General features: G+C 48.4%; 1 protein-coding gene across 3 annotated transcripts in view; it reads right to left on the bottom strand.

Moving 5' to 3' along the window:
* Positions 1-19,614, bottom strand: part of MYO5B (myosin VB) — a 341,784-nt gene continuing 322,170 nt past the window's right edge. For 2 of the 3 annotated variants that reach the window (XM_040478859.1, XM_040478860.1), the window contains 10 exons: positions 19,258-19,456; positions 18,974-19,067; positions 16,686-16,829; positions 14,481-14,632; positions 12,628-12,717; positions 10,200-10,350; positions 8,583-8,868; positions 7,786-7,960; positions 5,225-5,305; positions 1-362 (listed from right to left, as the gene is read on the bottom strand). In XM_040478859.1, coding sequence (XP_040334793.1) covers positions 210-362; positions 5,225-5,305; positions 7,786-7,960; positions 8,583-8,868; positions 10,200-10,350; positions 12,628-12,717; positions 14,481-14,632; positions 16,686-16,829; positions 18,974-19,067; positions 19,258-19,456 — 1,525 coding nt within the window. In that variant the 3' untranslated portion in view covers positions 1-209. Of the gene's footprint in view, positions 363-5,224; positions 5,306-7,785; positions 7,961-8,582; positions 8,869-10,199; positions 10,351-12,627; positions 12,718-13,571; positions 13,841-14,480; positions 14,633-16,685; positions 16,830-18,973; positions 19,068-19,257; positions 19,457-19,614 lie in introns of those variants that run through there. The other variant, XM_040478861.1, reaches the window with a different exon arrangement.

Here is a 19,614-nt window from a genome sequence, read left to right as displayed (position 1 = left end):
TCCATATTTCAGGTGTTTTATTCTGAGTAGTAGGTACAAAAAATAATGACAGATGTGTCTTATTTCGTATAGTTCAGCACTCTGTGCAGGTTCTCAGTCTCTGATGTGGTCCGCTTTTAAAGATTTAATAGATCCTTGAATTTACTTTACAGTATGGATTTCCTTCTTGCTCTCATTGGAAATGGAGCCAAAGGTGGGAAGGTGCCTTGTCAGACCTCATTGAGGAACTCCAGATTGAGATATGCTGGGATGTGGATGGAGTCCATGGTCAGAGAGGATGGGTTAAATGGAAACAACACTGGAAACATGTGCTTGAAGTCTAACAGCAGTTGCTGAGGGTCATTCCGCTCTTGTAGTTGTGCCTGTGGGGAAGAATGAGACCATGTAAAATACTTAAAACACCTAAAGATAGCCAGTTTCGGTGAACTCACAAAAGTGAATTAGCGTGTATCATGGAAATATTTAAAACAATTAGGTTGGGCTTTGGGAAAACATGGCCTCCCTGTCCCTGGGGTTATTTGGCAGGAGAGGAGCCCTGTTGTAGGCTTGTTGGAGAGATGACTTTAAGCTCTCCCCTAATGCTAGAATAGAAAAACTACATTTCAGGTGCAAATCATGTGGACAGGTACTGTAGTGAAGTGGTTAAGACCGTGGGGTCTGGAAACAGCCTGAGCTCTGATCTGGTACCACCCTGGGCAAATTTCTGAACCTGTCTACACCTTAGTTTTCTCATCTGTAAACTGGAATGGGGAGAGTGACAGCATATAAAATGGCAGAGTGGGAAGCACTGGGGCTCAGTCCCTCCATTGAAGCAACCATTGAGCTGGAGAAAGCAATTGCTATCAACTCTCTTGGAACTCTGGAAACTGACTGGACACTTACAACAAGCAGGAGGATGCCTGATGAAGGGGGAGGCTGCTTATGTTCACTAAGAGAGCAGTATGTATGAACCAGCCACTATTCCCCAGTCTCCAGCCCCTTGCAGCTGTTGGGGGAGAAGCCCACACTCCTGGAGAAGCTGGCCAGTGTGGCAGGGCAGGCAGTGGAAGCTTGTCCTCCAAAAATGTGGGGTTGTGCACTTGTTGGTCTGGCATTCCCTGATGGACCGGCACAAATGCCTGCCTTGATTTTGGCTTCTTTTGGGAGACGGTGGCTTCCCCCAGTGGCATCAATTGGAAGATTTAAGCCTCTTTCCTTTCCCCCTCTATCTGCAGCCAGACATTTTAGGAAAAGTATAATGACTGAAAGGAAACTTTTCAGTTTACTAAAGGGGTTCAACAGCAGACTTGGGCAGGCAGAAGAAATGATCAGTGAACTTGCAGATAAGGCAACTGAAACTACCCAGTTGGAGGAACACATAGAAAAAAGATGAATAAAAGCGAACAGAACCTGAGGGACCCGTGGGACACCATAAAGCATACAACATATATGTCACAGTAGTCCAGAAAGAGAAAAGGGAAGAAAATATCTGAAGAAATAAAGGTCAAAAATGTCCCAAATCTGACGAAAGACACCCCTCTCTCCCCCCTCCAAGAAACTCAACAAACTCCAAGATAAATAAAAAATGAAAAAAAAAAAAAAAAAGACCCACGTGGGATCAAAAAGATTCACACTGAGACACATCAGAGTCAAATTATCAAAGCCCAACAACAAGGAGGGAATCTTGAAAGCAGCAAGAGAGAAAGGACTCCTGCATACAACAAGGTGTCCTCAAGGAAGATTATGAATGGATTTCTCATCAGAAACCATGGAGGTCAGAAGGGAGTCCTGAAAGAAACTGTTAACCAAAAACTCTACATCCAAAACCATCCCTCAACAATGAAGGGGAAATGGAGTCCTTTCCAGATAAACAAAAGGAGAAGAAACAAAAGAAAGTCCTACAGGCTGAAATAAAAGGGCACTGGACAGTAACTCAAAGCCACAGAAGAAATAAAGAACATAGGTAAATGTAAAAGCCAGCAGCGGACTTTTGGTTTGTAATTCCTTTTTCCTATACAGTTTATACAGATACAGAAAACAATGATAAATTTCTGTCAATGGGAACATAGGTGGAACACACGTGGCCTGTGACAATAACAAAATAACGACAGAAGGACAGAGATGGGTAGCAGTGGAACTCGCGTACTCCTGAAACTGAGTTGGTATTATTTAAATTAGGTTGTTGTGGGGCGCCTGGGTGGCTCAGTCGGTTGGGTGTCCGACTTCAGCCCAGGTAATGATCTCGTGGTGAGTTCGAGCCCCGCGTCAGGCTCTGGGCTGACAGCTCAGAGCCTGGAGCCTGCTTCCGATTCTGTGTGTGTCTCTCTCTCTCTCTGCCCCTCCCCTGTTCATGCTCTGTCTCTGTCTCAAAAATAAATAAACTTAAATTAGGTTGTTGAGAGTTTCAGATGTTAACTGTGATCAACAAGGTGACTACTAATAACTAAAAATATATATATACAGAAGATGAAAGCAGGGAATCAAAATGGTATACTACGAAAACCACACACACACACACACACACACACACAGGCAGTCACGAGGAACATAAAATCTAGGCAGGCACACAGAATACCAGTAGCTGCATGTCAGATGTGATTACTGATGGAGTGCACATCGTGTTTAGTACATAGGATGGTGTCTGGCACTAGGTGAGTCCCATGTTTGCTCTGATCTTTACTTGTTCCTTTGTACCTTCTGCCTGTGCACATCCCATCAACCTCTGAACCGTGAACCCAGGTGCAACTGTACTTTTATAAACGCTGCTGAGACTGGTTCACTGAGTGCTTCCAAGAGGAAAATCAACACAGTCTGAATCTGTAAAAACACAGGTCGTCTCCTACGAGCTTCAACTGTGAAAGCTTTCCCCCTTGTTAGGAAGCCACACCCATTGCCTCAGGTAGTGACAACATTTTGACATGTTGTAACTTTCTACAGGTTTCATTATTTCCCCGCTTTGGAGAAGGCTGAGGATGCTGATCTGCTAAACTCCCCCCGCATTCATTAGCACATCACATCTGACTGACGCTCCGCTCCTAGCACCTCCGGTTTTCTAAAGCCTTCAAGCAGGGCTGAGGTCAGTAATAACACAGTAGTGTTTGAAAAGTGTTGGGAAACAGGTTTCTAGAACAAAATCAGCGTGGGCATAGGATTGAGAGGGGATTCTATGGTGGCTGTGCAGCGCATAAAGGTGTACCTACATGGACAATGAATGGAAAATGCTTTCAATTTCCAGCTGTCGATTTAATTTTTTTTAATGTTTATTCATTTTTGAGAGGTGGGGGGAGGGAGGGAAGGGCAGAGAGAGAGGGGGAGACAAAATCTGAAGCAGGCTCCAGGCTCCGAGTTGTCAGCGCAGAGCCCGACACGGGGCTTGAACCCATGAACTGTGAGATCATGACCTGAGCCGAAGTTGGACGCTTACCTGAGCCACCCAGACACCCCCAAAACCGAAAATTTTTGATAGTATTGCCAGCTACTGAAATTGGTAGCTGAAGAAGACTCAGAACCTGACTTGGATCTTCAGAGGCCATCTGCTCAACCTCTGCTGCCTCTTGTCTGTGCCCTCAGTTCAAAGCCAAAGTCTGACATGGCAGTATTCTTTGACCTTTGGCCTGGCTGCTCTCCTAAACAGTGCCTCTGTCAACAAGCAGTTCCAGCTCTCCCTCTGATGTGTGTCTCTTAGATATTTAAAGCCAAATAAGACTTCCTAAACTCATACTTTGGTTCGTGTAAATTATCATTGCCCCATAAAAATCAGCGCTGAGTCAGACAGCCCAGTAGCTTCTCTTCTGTCATCAAACTCTTCCTCTAATTTCAGTAGCTGACTACAGCTGTGTCCTAACTGGATCTTTCCACATCAGTGTCCCTGCCTCTTGAAATAGCCGTGTAGGTCAAACCTCTGTCTGCTTTTCCCTGTGGTCTGCCTGTCACTACGTTTTCTCTCCTGCCCTTGGAAGAACAACCTTCTATCTGACTTGGCTTCCCGCCCTTGACCTGCAGGCGTCTGTTCTCTACTTATACACAATGCTGGAGTTTGTTTATTTGCCATTGCTGACTTTCTCTATCCCTGGATCTCTACAATGAAATGCTGTAAGGTGCTCTGAATAGAACCCCAAGTATACGTCAAAGGGCATAGCTTCTTATACCCCATGTCTTCTCAAGGTTCTTCAGTGTCTTTGATAAACCCCGATTTTAATCTCCCTTTCCTGACTCCTCTGATCATTTGCCTCCATTTCTTTTTATCTGTGTTTCATATGTTGGTGTCACTTCACTAGCTAAAGAGGTTTAGAGGCGTGAGAAAGTATTGTATCTCCTCAAGATGTTCCCCATTTATAACAACAGGAGAAACTATCACTGTTTTTGAGTCATCTGGATGTGATTCATTATGCAGATGCTATCAGCCCCAGTCACACATAAAAATTAGGCATTCAGCTCAAATCCTCTATGGCTCAGCTTTAGGAAGCTCATCGTTAAGTAAAAAAAAAAAAAAAAAAAATCCCATAATCTCAAGACAGATTTAAATAATCATTTCCCTAATATATTTTCTCTCAAGCGTATTCCCAAGGGCAAATATTATAAGTCTTAGAGACAAGACTAAAGAGCTCAAATTGTTTTCTTTTTTTTTAAATTTTTTTTTTAACGTTTTTATTTATTTTGAGACAGAGAGAGACAGAGCATGAACAGGGGAGGGTCAGAGAGAGGGAGACACAGAATCTGAAACAGGCTCCAGGCTCTGAGCTGTCAGCACAGAGCCCGACACGGGGCTCGAACCCACGGACCGCGAGATCGTGACCTGAGCCAAAGTCGGCCGCTCAACCGACTGAGCCACCCAGGCGCCCCTCAAATTGTTTTCTTAAAAAATATTTCTTAGTTCGGTTCATGGGTGGGGCAGATATTCTGCTTACTTTGTTAATTCTATTTGGTGCTATAGTTCAGTGAAGTGATAGTGGCAAATAATACTTAGACTAGGTCTAAAATCTGAGCAGAGATGATAAAAGTTAAGTCTTGTGTGTGTGTGTGTGTGTGTGTGTGTGTGTGTGTAGATCATATATATAAAGTTATTTATAGGTGATATGGTTAGTGTTTACCTAAAGGGAAAGCCTAAGAATGTAAGGTTCTTTGGCATAGAATATAACCAAAAATTTATTAATAAAGAGAAGCAAGGCTAAAACCTAAACTTTGATTTCCTTTAGTAGGTTTAGACCAAGATTTTATAAAATTGATGAAGATTTTTAAAACTCACCTGGATTGTTCGTATAAAGGCCACAGTTACCCGTTCTTCAAATTCATTCAGGGGAGTATAAAGGTTTAAAATTTTGACAATCTGTTGGAATTAAAACAAAAGCTTAGCACAGAGCTAAAGGAACAAAAGATGAATTTTTAATTTCAGAGAATATAGGACATCGGCACAAGAGCACAATCCCCTTTAGACAGGACCCACAACTCGGAGCTGGAGCGACACCTGGGAGTCTTACACTTAATAAGTTACAGTCCATAGGTTTTGTTTGGTAGATCTGAACACTCTTACTGGATTCCTGCCTCCTATATCCCCACCCGCCCCTCTAGCTGTTGCTTGTAAGATAAGGATTCTAGGAAAAGGTTGCCTGAAATCCTCAGTTTTGTTTTTTTTTTAAATCCGCTGAAGCTCACCTTCCAGGTGAACCCCAGATTTTTTAAAAATGTTTTTATTGTTAAAGAGAGAAAGAGAATGCACACACATGGGGCAGGGGCAGAGAGAAGGGGAGACAGAGGATCTGAAGCAAGCTCCACACTCAACAGCAGAGTCTGATGCTGGGCTCAAGCTCATGAACTGTGAGATCATGACCTGAGTCAAAGTCGGATGCTTAACTGAGTGAGCCACCCAGGTGCCCCTGAAATCCTCAGCCTCTTATCTAGTAGTCATTTAAACATTTCTTTAAAAAAATTTTTTTTTCAACGTTTATTTATTTTTGGGACAGAGAGAGACACAGCATGAACGGGTGAGGGGCAGAGAGAGAGGGAGACACAGAATCGGAAACAGGCTCCAGGCTCTGAGCCATCAGCCCAGAGCCCGACGCGGAGCTCGAACTCACGGACCGTGAGATCGTGACCTGGTTGAAGTCGGACGCTTAACCGACTGCGCCACCCAGGCGCCCCTAAACATTTCTTTTAAAGAATACTGGACATCTTACCTTATATAAGGTGTGTGTGTATGTGTGTGTATGTGTATATATATATATACACACACATACATATATATGTATATACATATATACACATATATACATATATACACACACATATGTGTGTGTATGTGTGTGTATATACACACACACACATATATATAGGGTATCTACCTCTCACTACCCCCAAAATCACTTACAAAGGAACAGATTTTTTTCCTATTTAACAGGGGATAATCTCCTGTCTGCCTACCAATTGTCTAGTGGAAGTAGCCTGCCCAAATGCAAAGCAATGCCAGTTGAATTCTAGAAGTAAACTTCTGAAAGCAAAATATTTTTAAAAGGGGGATAAAGTTTGAAAACTCTCAGTACATTTATGCCAGAAGCATTTTTCTTAAGAGTCTGGCATTTCATCTTTTTAGCAGTTAATGGGGGAGATGAAGAAAGGTGTACTTACAATACACAGTTTGGATTTTGTTCTTTAGGTATTGGAGAGGGAGAAGGTGGTGCATGATTTAGCTCAGAAAGTCTGATTTCCTTGTGCTGATCTCGTTTTGTGAGGCCACCATGTGTGGGCAAATTTCCAAATGGGCACACCATGATGGAGGACAAGACACCATGTGTGTGGTCCGGATTTATCTTTTGATAGACTGGTAATAGCTCTGCAAAGGAGTCCTGATACAAATACGACTTGGCCGGGGTAGGGCACAGAGGAAAGGCACATTCAAATGTCTCTAGGTTCCTAATGACTACTTAAAATCATGCTAATGGATTCTAAGTGGAAACATGACCATAATGAAAGTAGAGGTGTAAAGAAAATGATTTAATGCCAAATGCCTGATGCTGCCCATTTCTTTAAAAAAAATTTTTTTTCAACGTTTTTATTTATTTTTGGGACAGAGAGAGACAGAGCATGAACGGGCGAGGGGCAGAGAGAGAGGGAGACACAGAATCGGAAACAGGCTCCAGGCTCTGAGCCATCAGCCCAGAGCCCGACGCGGGGCTCGAACTCACGGACCGCGAGATCGTGACCTGGCTGAAGCCGGACGCTTAACCAACTGTGCCACCCAGGCGCCCCATGATGCTGCCCATTTCTAAACAAAAGTTAAAATTTCTAGTGAGAAACATTCTAGAATAGTGTTTTAAAAATGTTTTTACCTTAAAAAATGAACCAAATTAAAAAAAATAGGGACTCCTGGATAGCTCAGTCAGTTAAGCATCTGACTCTGGATTTTGGCTCAGGTCATGGTTTCATGCTTGTGAGATTGAGACCCCGGGGAGACCCTCCACCCAGTGTGGAGCCTGCTTAAGATTCTTTCTCCCTCTCCCCCTCCCTGGCTTGTGTGTGTGTGTGGGGGAGCACTTTCACTCTCTCAAAAAACAAACAAAAAGCCAAAAAATAACAACCAAAAAATGTTTTCACCCAAGCTTACTGTTTTGTGGGCTTACACTATCTTATCTTTCTAAGTGACCAAGAGGGACTAGAAAGTTACTGGGGGAACGGTGGCATCTTGTTTCAAAGACCAAGGTGGTCTTTACTTCATCCAGGAAATCCCATCCACTGCACAAATAACCCACTGTCCAGAACGGACCTGGAAGGGAAGGTCGAGCGCCAGAGCTGGCGGGGTAGCCACGGTCATACCTGCTGGGTGCTGAGGGAGGTGCACAGCGAGCAGATGGCCTCTGCGTCCTCAGGGGTTTTCTTCTTTAACTGTAGAAGCTGGGCTGCTTGGATCAGAGGTTCCATGGTCTGGACTGCTCCGCTCTGGTGAAGGTTTCTTCCCCGAAGCCACTCTTCAAGTTGACTTATATTGTACCTTAGATACAAGGCAAAGTGAGCTGTGTTAAGCCAGTCCTCCTAACTCACTGGGGTGAGCACACCTGTTGTGTTCATTGCGTGGCCTAGTTGCCAATAGTGTGATCATTCTCTTCACCTTCATTAGCTCACATAGGCAAAAGCCTGAAAAGCACCTGGCGCTCAGTAACATTTTGCTGAAGGAATAAATGAATGAACGGGTGCTTAAAATCAAGCAAAAATGAGGTCCCTGAAACGTCTGTATAAGTTAATAGGAAAATGAAACATCATATAGGTTGAATTAAAATAAATGGTACTTAACAGTCACAGATATATTTATGCTTCTGTGTGAGCCTTCGTGTCTCAACTCATTGATTTTTCCCTCTGACGTATCCATGTTGCCTTTATAATCTTTAGAGTATATAAATGCCTCTCAAGCATTTAACTCATTTGTTTACCAGGTCACCAACTCCGTGTTGTTGAATTCCACCAACAGATGACAGGTGATGGAATCGAGTCACATACTGACCGTCACCAGTTAGATTTGGATTCCACTTTCAGAGACAAAGGCCTCGTGCTCGACTCCAGCCGGTGCGTGCGGGCCCCTCCAACAGTGTGGCGAGGGCGAGGCGCCATTCTCCTACCTGAGCTGCATGCCTGTGCTCCAAGAGCAGACGTCCTTCCGCAGGAGCAGGTTGTTGAGAGTCACAGCGTTGATCATGTAGAAGAGCTGCTTGAACACCTGCAGGATGATCTCTGGGTCCAGGCCCTGGTCACACATGACTGTGTGAAAGGAATTCATCTGGCGGATGACGGCTTCCAGGCAGTAGGAGTTGTCCCCGTCCACCATGCTGGAGGAGCGCTTGCGGTAGCCTGTTGGCTTCACACCAGATAGACCCTGAATGCTCTCATTTTCCAACATGGCAGAAACTGAAAGAAAAGCAGGATGAGAGAAACTTGCAGGTTTCCCAGAGACGACCCATTTTCGGACCACTCAGATCATATGGTACTTTGGGCTTCGGCAATGCCACCGTCTACCGGCACACGATACTGATGTGCTCGGAAACTGAAAGTATTTAGCAACTGAATTTCTAATGTGTTGGTCTCTATGTGGAATAAAATTTCCACAGAGAAATCTTGGATCAAATCTGTGGACCAAATTTTCACTTAAGCTTGTTGGTGATGGGACAAAGATAATGGGCATGTAGCTACTCAGTTCTGTACTGGCTTCTGTGAGGGATCCAAAGTTGAGAATTGGGCAACTTGGGTGTAGTCCTGGTCTACCCACTGACTTGGCCCTAGGCCCTGAGATCGTCCTGATGTTCAAACAACTCTTTGATATGAGCCGCTGACCATATAAATCTTAGGTTAGCTGGTCTGTCGTACTGCACAATGTTGAACTATGTGCCAGCGCTTTATGCTCAGTCATTTCTATCTTCCAACAACCCATTTCCTGATCAGGAAATCGAAGCCTAAGGAAGTTAAATTACTTGCCCAAGGTCACAATGCTAGGAGTTGGCAGAGCCAGGATTTGAACCCAGGTATGGCCAACTCCAGAACTGGTGCTATTAACCATCCCGTTATTTTGAGTCGTGAAGTATTCCCAGTTCTCCCTAAGCCTGTTACCTCTAAAAGATATCCCTCTAAAAGGGATAAGGATATGGAATGAAACATATCCTAGAAGACGAATTTCTGGATGGCATGAAGGACCCTGTGCTACTTGGAATTCACCTACAACCTATTTGTGTTTTAAGGACCTGGGGGAAAGCTTTACAGCATAGGTCCAAGGAACAATTTCCTCCCTGGCCTTTATGGAACACACGGAGTGATGCGTGCACATGTCATTTTTCTCGTAACTTATAAAAGGATGGCTCTTATTTTTTCAATCTGATTTCATGTGAAGTGTCCAGCACACTGTTTTGGACAGAGTGTTCAACATTTATTGCACCAATGCTTACTACCGTGTTCTCTTGCATGTGCTTGCTTTTTGTCCCACAAATAAAGTATACATGTGGGCACGAGGCATATATTTTTTCACCATATACGCATTTATTTATACCTTTTGAATTTATATTTATCACCTATGGAAGATTTCATAGCTCCGAGCACACAGCAAACACACACCACCTCGCTGCCTTCGTCAGGAAGGTCCTGGTTTCCTGGAGGCCACGCCTAAGATATCTGCTTCCCTAAAAGCAGGCACGTTCCCCATCATTTCGGACCCCACGATGAGTGCTGGAGATCGCCTGCCGCCACCTTACCTATCATAGGCTGCAACACACCCTCGGCGATTTTAATGAGTTGCTGGTAGATTTGAATGGAAAGGTCACTCAGCACCTGGCGGTATTCAGTGAGGTCAAAGTTCTTAAGACAGTGCTCATTCTGCTTGGCAGTATTCTGAGTCATGAAGCCCTGCAGAGACACAGAGGGGGTACTTTACAGAGGCTCAGTGGTCTGCTGGGCTCAGCAGGACTTCTGGGCCTCAGGTGACTTTCATAATACCTTGTGGGGCCTTATCAGGCTCTACTAATAGGAGATTCCACAAGAACCTGTCAAGCTTCTTGAGGCCTCAGTCATGACCCTTGAATTTGAAGGCAGAGCAAAAACTCAGCATGATAGATAAGTCGGAGTTGCTTAATTTAAAAAGCCTAAATCATTTCGTCCACCCACTGGGGTGGTAATTTCCCTACGGCAGCAAACCCAGGTTGGTAACAGGTTTAGATTTTATTTTTTTCAATATATGAAATTTATTGTCAAATTGGTTTCCATACAACCCCCAGTGCTCATCCCAACAGGTGCCCTCCTCAATACCCGTCACCCACTTTCCCCTCCCTCCCACCCCCCATCAACCCTCAGTTTGTTCTCAGTTTTTAAGAGTCTCTTATGCATTGGCTCTCTCCCATTCTAACCTTTTTTTTTTTTCTTCCCTGCCCCCATGGGTTTGTTAAGTTTCTCAGGATCCACCTAAGAGTGAAAACATATGGTATCCGTCTTTCTCTGTATGGCTTATTTCACTTAGCATAACACTCTCCAGTTCCATCCATGTTGCTACAAAGGGCCATATTTCATTCTTTCTCATTGCCACGTAGTACTCCATTGTGTATATAAGGTTGGTAGCAGGTTTAGGCAAAGAGGGATTCTTGCTGTTGGATTCTCTGTCCAATTTCCTTCCTAATATGCCAGGTTACTTTAAAATGTGGAATACGTGCCCACTAAATGAGTGCGACCCTGGGTCAGATGGTTTTGATAATGAGAAGTTTTACATGGATTCTATTGTTGGGTGTCAGAATAAACCAAAATGATTTCACAGCTACAGCGCCAGTCCTCTTGGCTTTCTATGCTAACAAGATGAAATAATGTTAAATTGAAAGATTTGCTAATGTTGAAAGGATTCATGTGACCAATGTCCCTTTGTATGCAGGCCAAGGTAAACCAACAGCAGCCAAATAGATTATTTTCAAAAGAGTGACCACCCTCAGCAAAGCCTCTCATACTAGGTCACATCACAAAGCAATTGTCTTTAATGTTTCTTTTTGAGAGAGCCTGAGTGGGGGAGGGGGAGAGAGAGAGACACAGAATCCAAAGGCGGCTCCAGGCTGAGCTGTCAGCACAGAGCCCGACGTGGGGCTCGAACTCAAACCGTGAGATCATGACCTGAGCCAAAATCGGATGCTTAACCGACTGAGCCACCCAGGTGCCCCACAAAGCAATTTTTAATAAAAAATAAAAAGCAGGTGAAATAGCTAAGATATATATTTTTCTCCCTTTTTATTTAGGCTACACAGACCTGGTTATATTGTGCTTCAAGTCTTATGCTTCTCATTGTGTTATTCTCAGTATAAGCAAAAGAGGAAGGGGAGAAAGGAAAGTCAAGGCAACCTCCAGGGGTCTGGGAGTGGTGTCCGGGATGAGTTGGGATTCTTACTGGAGAAACCAGAGTGAAGACATGATGTTACAAAGTCACTGGGCTGAACGCAGAGTAGGGCGCAGTTCTTTCGGGGACCAGTGTTGGGAACAGTGAGCTCTAGATGAAGCTGGGCCCTCAAGGTTCAGAGTAGAATATGAAAATAATGTAGTCAGTTGGGCTGCAGGCCAAGGAATCAAATTTGGATAGGAGAATAAAGCTGGGCCTTAACACTAATGTGTACATTGATTATGTTGTGCCTCTGTTCTGTGTCTGCCTTAAAATGAACAAACTAATTGGTTGGCTTGGGAGATAGTCTCATACATCAGACAACTACATGGGCTTTCTTCCAGTGTTTAGTGAACTGGGGCTCTTCCGGGGCTGCTCCAGAAATTTAAGGTCACAAGCGTTTCCCCGGAGAGTCCCAGGAGCATTCAGATGGGTCATATAAACTCATTTCTCCACCAACTCTACTTATTTGATTCAGGTGCTCACTGGAGGCCGCCTAGAGACAGGTATCCTGTTGCTGGCTTAATACTGCTTCCAGCCCGAAGTCCCAGACGGTTCTCCCAAGACTTTACATGCTGTCCTCCGGGTAGAACCACATATGGACAGAGCAGGTCTACCTTCCACAACACCCCTAACCCCCATTCTGAGCTGAGATCTGAGGTGCTCTGAAGCAGAACACATATTGCTGTATGCAAGGAAATGAGGATTTGACAGGAGGATCTGAGGCACTTTCATGGTTTCTAAGTGCTCCCCAGGGGGTTGGGTTCAGCACTCACCTCATCCCCGCTATACTGCTTCAAACAATGAAGGAGGCGGCAGGTATTGGATAACCAGAATGATGTCATCTCGAAGTCATCATTGTGCTTCTGTGAAAAGAGAAAGACATCCCTAGTCATGCGTAGTGGCTCCCATCCGGTTAAAGGCTCACCTGGTGTCTCTTTCCGGGTTTCCACAACCATTCAGCATGCCCCAAGTAGGTGTCACAGGCAGGCAACTACCAGTCACGAAGATGAGATCCACAGTCAAGAGGCTGTGCTTCCCATTCCTTCGCTACTGGAGATGTTCCACGGACCTCTCTCCTGGTTCCCTGGTCCATGGCACACACCTGTGCACGCTCACAAAGCTAGGCTGGCTCTATGGCTGAAGAGCACAAAGCCAGGTGGCAGATGAGGCATGAGGCTAGCTGCCCTCAGCTGTACATGAACCACTGGGCATCTGGCCCTGGCACATCCTCAACTATCAGTGATCTCACCTAAGGGATGTAAGGAACATGCCAGTGAGATACTCTGGTACCCTATTATCTAGAGGGCAGATGTCCCATGGCTTCAACTCTCTGGAAAAGGGCTATGAACCATAACTTTGACGAAAAAGGCCATTTGACAACCCAAAGAGCTATGACACAGTTTCTGTCCCAAGGCCAATGACCGCACAGAGCTCATTTTGTCAGGTAAAGTTGTCACTGTTTAAACTTCTGAAGGTAGGAGCTATGATGACAATAAAATGAGAGAGTTCAACAGAAAGTAACCGGGGGCGGGGGGGGGGGGGGGGGCAGGGCTTGGCATGCTAGGGGCTGAGCCTGGTCATTAAGAAAGGTTTCCCTGAGGAAGTGACCTATGAAGTCAGCCCATGGCTTACCCAGACTGCACAAGCCCCTACATGGCGCTTGCCTTAGAGGCTGAGGCAGGAGACCCCAATCTTGAGTCCCCAGCGTGTCTGTTTAGAGGCAGGAGTGGATAAGATGGTCTGTGGGGCCCAAGGCTGGGCAGGTGGTGCAGAGACAGAGACCAAGCAGGCAGGAAGCTAGGAGTTCAAGGCTGGTGTCGGCGTGCTCCCAGAAGGGAAAAGGGGGCAGGCAACAGCAGCCTGGCGGATCTCAGAATGGGCCCGGACTCCATGCTTTCAAGGATAGCTTGCATCCTGAAGTGGGAGAGTGTAGGAGAACGGAGGATGGTCTGTGAGAGCGAGAGCAATGCCACCTGGGGCTTGGGCCTGTGGGGAGGAACAACTCCCTCCCAGCGAGGACTGATCTCCCTTAAAAATCTCACCGCTCACCGTAGCCTCCATGGGGTCGGCCTGCAGGCCAGCCTCTCTCTGCAGTGGCGACCACTACATTGGTGAGGAGTCCTGTGCCTTCAGGTGGAGTTGCTGAACCGCCCCAGAGCCCTGGAGGCCGCCCTGTCCAGCCCAGGCCTCCTCACTTTGCAAGCTGATGAAATGTCTGCACCCTTCACTGTGCCATCACCCTGGGCAGCAGGCACCCAGCTCCTTGGAAAGGTCTGGGAGAAGGCCTGTATTCAGCTTGTGCTCCTGAATGTCACTCCAGGGCAGGGTTAGCCCACCCTCACTAAGGCAGAACGTCCCCTCCTTGCATCTCTGGTCTTTTGGAAGCACCAGGGTGCCCTGGATTTCTGGGCATCCTGCCATTTCTGAGCCTGGGCATCCTTTTCTAGAAACTGCCTGGGCATCCTGGTTCCACCGGCAAGCTGTTTCTGGGCTTACATCATTTACCTTCAGAGCTGGAGCCTGGGGAAAACCTGTTGCTGCAGAGCCCAGACAGACGGAAGCTACGGGGAAGTGCGGGTTTCCCTCAATCCACTGCAAACCACCACCTCCGCCACGGGGCGCTCACCTTCAGGACTTTCTTAATGCCGTTGATGGTGGAGGTCAGCAAGGAGTGCACCTTGAGGTCGTCGTTGACGTAATCTGCGTGCCTGATGCACATGTAGAGAATGTAGGCAGGAAGACAGGGCACCGTGCCCGCCAGCGCCTGCGGCTTCAGGTCTGATGGTAACAAACAGCCAAGAATCAGATTTCAGCAGATGCTTGGGTTCGGAGAATCCCGGTCTGACATACAAATCTCTTCAATATTTTCCTGACACTCATCTAAGAATAACCTCTCATGGGGGCATGGGAGGAGTAGGTGAGAAGTTTCCCTGGATACACAAACACCTTCTGACCCTACCAGTTTCAGCAACTAGTTAAAAACTTCTGCCTAATTGGACTATATCATTAAAGCAGGCTTCTAATGCCTCGTCCTTAAAAGGTGGAGGGAAAAACCCACAGGTAGCTTGCTGCCTGAGTTTCCATAGAGGCCATGGCCCTTGGCCACAAGAAGGGGCCCGGGGCCAGTGGCTGACAGGAGCCTGCTCCCCAGCCAGCAAGAGCTCAGGGTGGGGCCGCTGAGCCCACGGCCACGCCGCCTGTCACAGGCACAATGGCCCTTTCGTGAGAGGGAGTCCCGGGAGAACTTGGCAAACTGCATGTTCCCAAAGACAGAGCCCATGTGCCAGAGGCTGGGAAGGCCACATGGACCTTTAGTCCACACAGCTGTCAGTGTGGAAACTATTTAGCCGGCAGTGGCTGCCCATTCTCAGAGCCGGTAATAGCTTGAGTAGGCTGCTGACTGGCCACGGCCACGCCTGTACCTCCCGGAGGGCCACCATATGACAGGTGTCTCACCAGCCTCTCTCCCCTAATGGCCTGACCCACATGCAGCGTACAAACAGCTTGTCCTGTCTTGGAATGTCCTATTGTGACTTGAGTCCCGTTTCCCATAGAGTTTCTTGGTCTGCCTAGCCGAATGTTAGCATCTTGGGGGCAGGGACAATGGTTCTACATTTCTCCATCCTCCACAGCAACAACTAGCCAATGCTGGGTACACCCCAGAGGAGGCCAAATCAAGGCTTGGCACTCGTCTGGATGACGAGAGGGACGGAATGGCAGAGGGAAGGTGACCAGGTGCTGTGTGTAGTTAGCTTGGCAGGAAATGGCCTTGTCTGGGGCTGCCTGAGCCCGAGCGGCGGGGAGGAGCCACCTGCCGGCCGGCACACGCAGCCTCCGTTATTCTGGTTTTACTCTAACATCGTGAACATTGAGTTCCATTCACCATAGATCAGAAGCTCATCCCTAGCAGCACTAGAACAAGATGCAGCCTGTTTAATGAAATTTGAGAGGACTCCTGTCAAATTGTAGGACAACGGTAGGGGAAGTTAACTTTTTTAAAAAATTTTTTTTAACGTTTATTTATTTTTGAGACAGAGAGAGACAGAGCATGAACGGGGGAGAGGCAGAGAGAGAGGGAGACACAGAATTGGAAGCAGGCTCCAGGCTCTGAGCCATCAGCACAGAGCCCGATGTGGGGCTCGAACTCATAAACCGCGAGATCGTGACCTGAGCTGAAGTCGGATGCTTAACCAACTGAGCCACCCAGGCGCCCCGGAAGTTAACTTTTAAAAAAGGTTACTCAACTATTAAAAATACTGAAACGAACTGTGTGCTAGGCTGGAGTCACCCCCTTCTTCTGCGGCCCCGGCCTGGCACCGACAGGGTGGGACCTCCGTAAACTTATGTTTCTCTGACATATGTCTTATTTTAACTTCAAACAACCCTGCAGAAGCTGCTGCTTCTTCAAATCCCTCACGTGTGAGAAAGATTTGTGGCTATAGCACCGACTTTCACCCGTTATGTTTCACAACAGGGGGCAGGTGGGGGTCAGTTGCCTCATCCCCATTTTACAGAAAACCCAAGGCTCCAGAGAAAGGAGCTTGTGGCTCAGGGTCCAGAGGACCAGGGGACCAGAGATTCCTCCTTTTTTTCATCCAGGACTCTCTCCTCCACGCCTTTTCCCGCCATGCTGCAGGCAGGTGCTGTATTGAAGCCGGATGGAGCAGGACTAGAAGGGAGGGAGCCGATGTGACTGGCAAACCAGGCCCGGAACCGACTGCGGGGGAGGTGAGGGGGATGGAGGGCTGAGGCTGGGAGGGAGGTGGGGGGTGCAAAGTGCAGAGTGGAGCTGGGGGGGGGAGCGGGGTGAGATGTCACGGAGGGTCCTGACCTGTCACCAGGTTCCGAATGAGAAGGGCCTCATCTTCCTTGTGGTACTCCAGCATGCCCTGGAAGTCCTTCTCCTTCCGCTGCACAGTGACCTGCCTGTTGAGTTCATGGCGTCTCCTCTCACTCTGGGCCAGCGCCTGGGCAGCTGAGCAGGAAGGAGACAGGGAGCGTGAAGGGACACTTCCAGGCTGCAGGCTCAAGAGGCAGGGATGCCTTAGGTCAGCGGCGTTTGAGCCTGGGTCTGGGGACCCAGCGTTCTGAGCTCCCCCATCTCTCTCATGGTCTGTCCCTCAGCCCAGGCCACACTCCAAGTGTGACCCAAGTTGCTCAGCACCAGGCACCAGGGTCCGTGCAGGACAAGGGTGGGGAAACATCCTACTAGGTAGGCAGACCAGAGAAAACTGGGGAAGCGCGGAAGGCACAGGCTGCACAGCCCAGCCTGCCAGGGAGCGGGTTTCCCCCACCCAGCTGTGAGAAACGGGACCTGCCATCTGTCTGGGAGGATGTCATGGGCCCTGGCCAGGCCCGCCCTATCCAGTTCCCTGAGTGTGGCCACAGGGCAGCTGTCAGGACAGCTGCAGTGCAGCCCCACGTGTGCGAGGCCTGGGCACCACCTGTGACCGTGGACAGGGAGCAAGGTGGTGGCACTGGCACAAGAAGGTAAGAGACCATCTGTAGCCCCCAAATGCAGATCGAGGAGCAGGACTGCTACATTCAGTCTTTGCAACAATAGAAGGTTGCAAAGGATACAAGAGACATTTCACTGGCATGGCTGGGGGTACAAAGGCTTGTCAAACCTCCCTCAGGCCTCCTGAGGCCTGACACTATGCGACAGGGTGGTGGGCACCTGCAGGGTCTCCCCAGGTGTGTCTGAGGGCCTCCTATGTACGGGGCACTGTTCTAAGTGTGGGGGCAGACATGATGGGGCATCCCACCATGGACCTACCAGTCTAGCTAAGGAGATGCATCTAGACGTTTATGTGGCAACACATATTACCACACAACCCGGCCAGGTGCCCAGCCCCGAGAGCAGACTGTGGTGATGCAGCTGAACAGACCAACTACTGGAGCTCAAGGGAGGAGAAGGGCTGAGGGGGAGCGGGGGAGACCTGAACAATCAGGTGGGAAGGAGCTGACCCACTGGGCCCCGGGGCACACAAGGCTCCCAGAGGCACAGGAGACCAGCGGGCAGAGTGAGCACCGAGAGGCAGGGGTGTGCTGGAGGGGAGGCTCCGTGTAGGGGTGGGGTGAGCTGGAGCGACTGGAGAGAGGGCACAGTTCATTCCATGGGGAAGAGGAGGTGGCCGGATACACAGGAGCAGGGGCACAAGTGGGGAACTGGAGGCTGCCACCGTCGCTGGGGGACTAGGGGAAGAGGGGCGGGCACAGAAGCATCCAGGGAGAGTTGATGATAGGTCTTCAAGACTGAACAAAAGGGAGAAACCTGAAGCCTGCATGACCAGGAGAAAGAGAAGTCAAGGAGAACCGAGAAATCCAAAGATGGAGAGGGGCCGATTGGATAAAGTCCTGGCTTCCTACAGCTTCCTCCGGAGCAGCAGGTGGACATGAACAGGTGATTAAACAACTGACATCTGTGCCCAGAGGCACGTGGTATTAGGACAGTGAGACACAGCCCTTGAGCCCTGGGGACGTGGCTCTTGAGATGAGGGTGAAGGGATGAGGGGAGGGATTCAGGCGGTGATGGGGGGGCTGGGAAACCCAAGCAGTGAGGGCACAAGAGAGGATTCCATGGTAGGTGGCATGTGACAAGAAGGCATGGAGAGTGATCGATTTATAGTAAGGAGTCAGAGCAAGAGAACATTCTGGATGTTTCTGGAAGAGCAATTTAAACCTGCCTGACCTCTCTGGGCCAGATTCCAGTTTGGAAATTTAATCATAGGACTGACCCCTCTCCTTCCTGACTACCCATCCACGGAGTGGGGTGTGGGTCTGTGTGTCATGTAGCATTCCCCCCCCGCGCCCCCCCAAAAAGTCTTGCTTCCAGCTTTAAGTCCTTTGAGGGCAAGGACACGGCCTCGGTGCAGAGTTCAGAATAAGCACCCCAACACCTGCTGATTTATGGATCTTAGTTCAGATTCTGGCCAACAGAGAACGTTGGAGCTCGTGGGCAGCTCTTACTCTATCACATGACTGCTCTGGGCAGAGGCACCAAGAAACTGGTAAAGCAGAATGAGTCTACAGAGGGAAGCAGCAGTTAGTTCCCTTCCCGCGCTCGTGACTGAGCACACACGTGCTTTATCACATGCACTCACGCCCGTGCCCACCTACCTTCTAGGTCCTGGACTTTCTTCATGTAAATCTTCAGCTGCTTCTTGAGCTTCCTCTCATTCTTTTCCAGCTTTTCTACCAGTTCTTTAAGGTCCTAAAATCCAAAGGAAGCAGTGTGAGGTGGCCACCCGCCCTGGCCAGGTCAGAAGCCCTTGCTGACTGATGGTGTCTAGATTCTCTGTGCCTGCAATAGGGTCAAGGACACAAGCCTTGCCCTTCTGGCAAAAGGCCATCTCTGGCCCCATCTCTTCCCAGAGCAGGATCCGCTGGGCATCTTCACTCACCAGGTTCTCATTGGTGAGCCGGGATATCTCCTGCTGGACGCCAAATTCCACCTGGGCCTCTGGGGAGAGCAGCAGCGTCTGGCAGAAGGTCTGCTGCTGCTTGTCCAGTTCCTCCTTCAGGGCTTCCACCTGGGCCCGGAGCCCCTCCACCTCCTCCTCATGCTCGCGGCTCTGGGCCTGCAGCTGGGCCTCCAGCAACCTGCACCGGGGAGAGGAGGGCAGGTGGCCACGGGGCTCGAGTCAGTGCCCCACGTGAGGGGCCACGGACGGACACGCAACAGAGGAGCAGCCAAGCACACGGCAGCAGCAAGTGCACGAACCAACGGGGGAAGGACGCGGACGCTGAGGGGAACAGAC

Source organism: Herpailurus yagouaroundi, unplaced genomic scaffold (genome assembly GCF_014898765.1).
Source record: "Herpailurus yagouaroundi ecotype Mexico unplaced genomic scaffold, PumYag 142, whole genome shotgun sequence".
Lineage (NCBI taxonomy): Eukaryota > Metazoa > Chordata > Mammalia > Carnivora > Felidae > Herpailurus > Herpailurus yagouaroundi.
The sequence above is the reverse complement of the archived record's forward strand: the minus strand, read 5'-3'. Positions and strand labels throughout refer to the sequence as shown.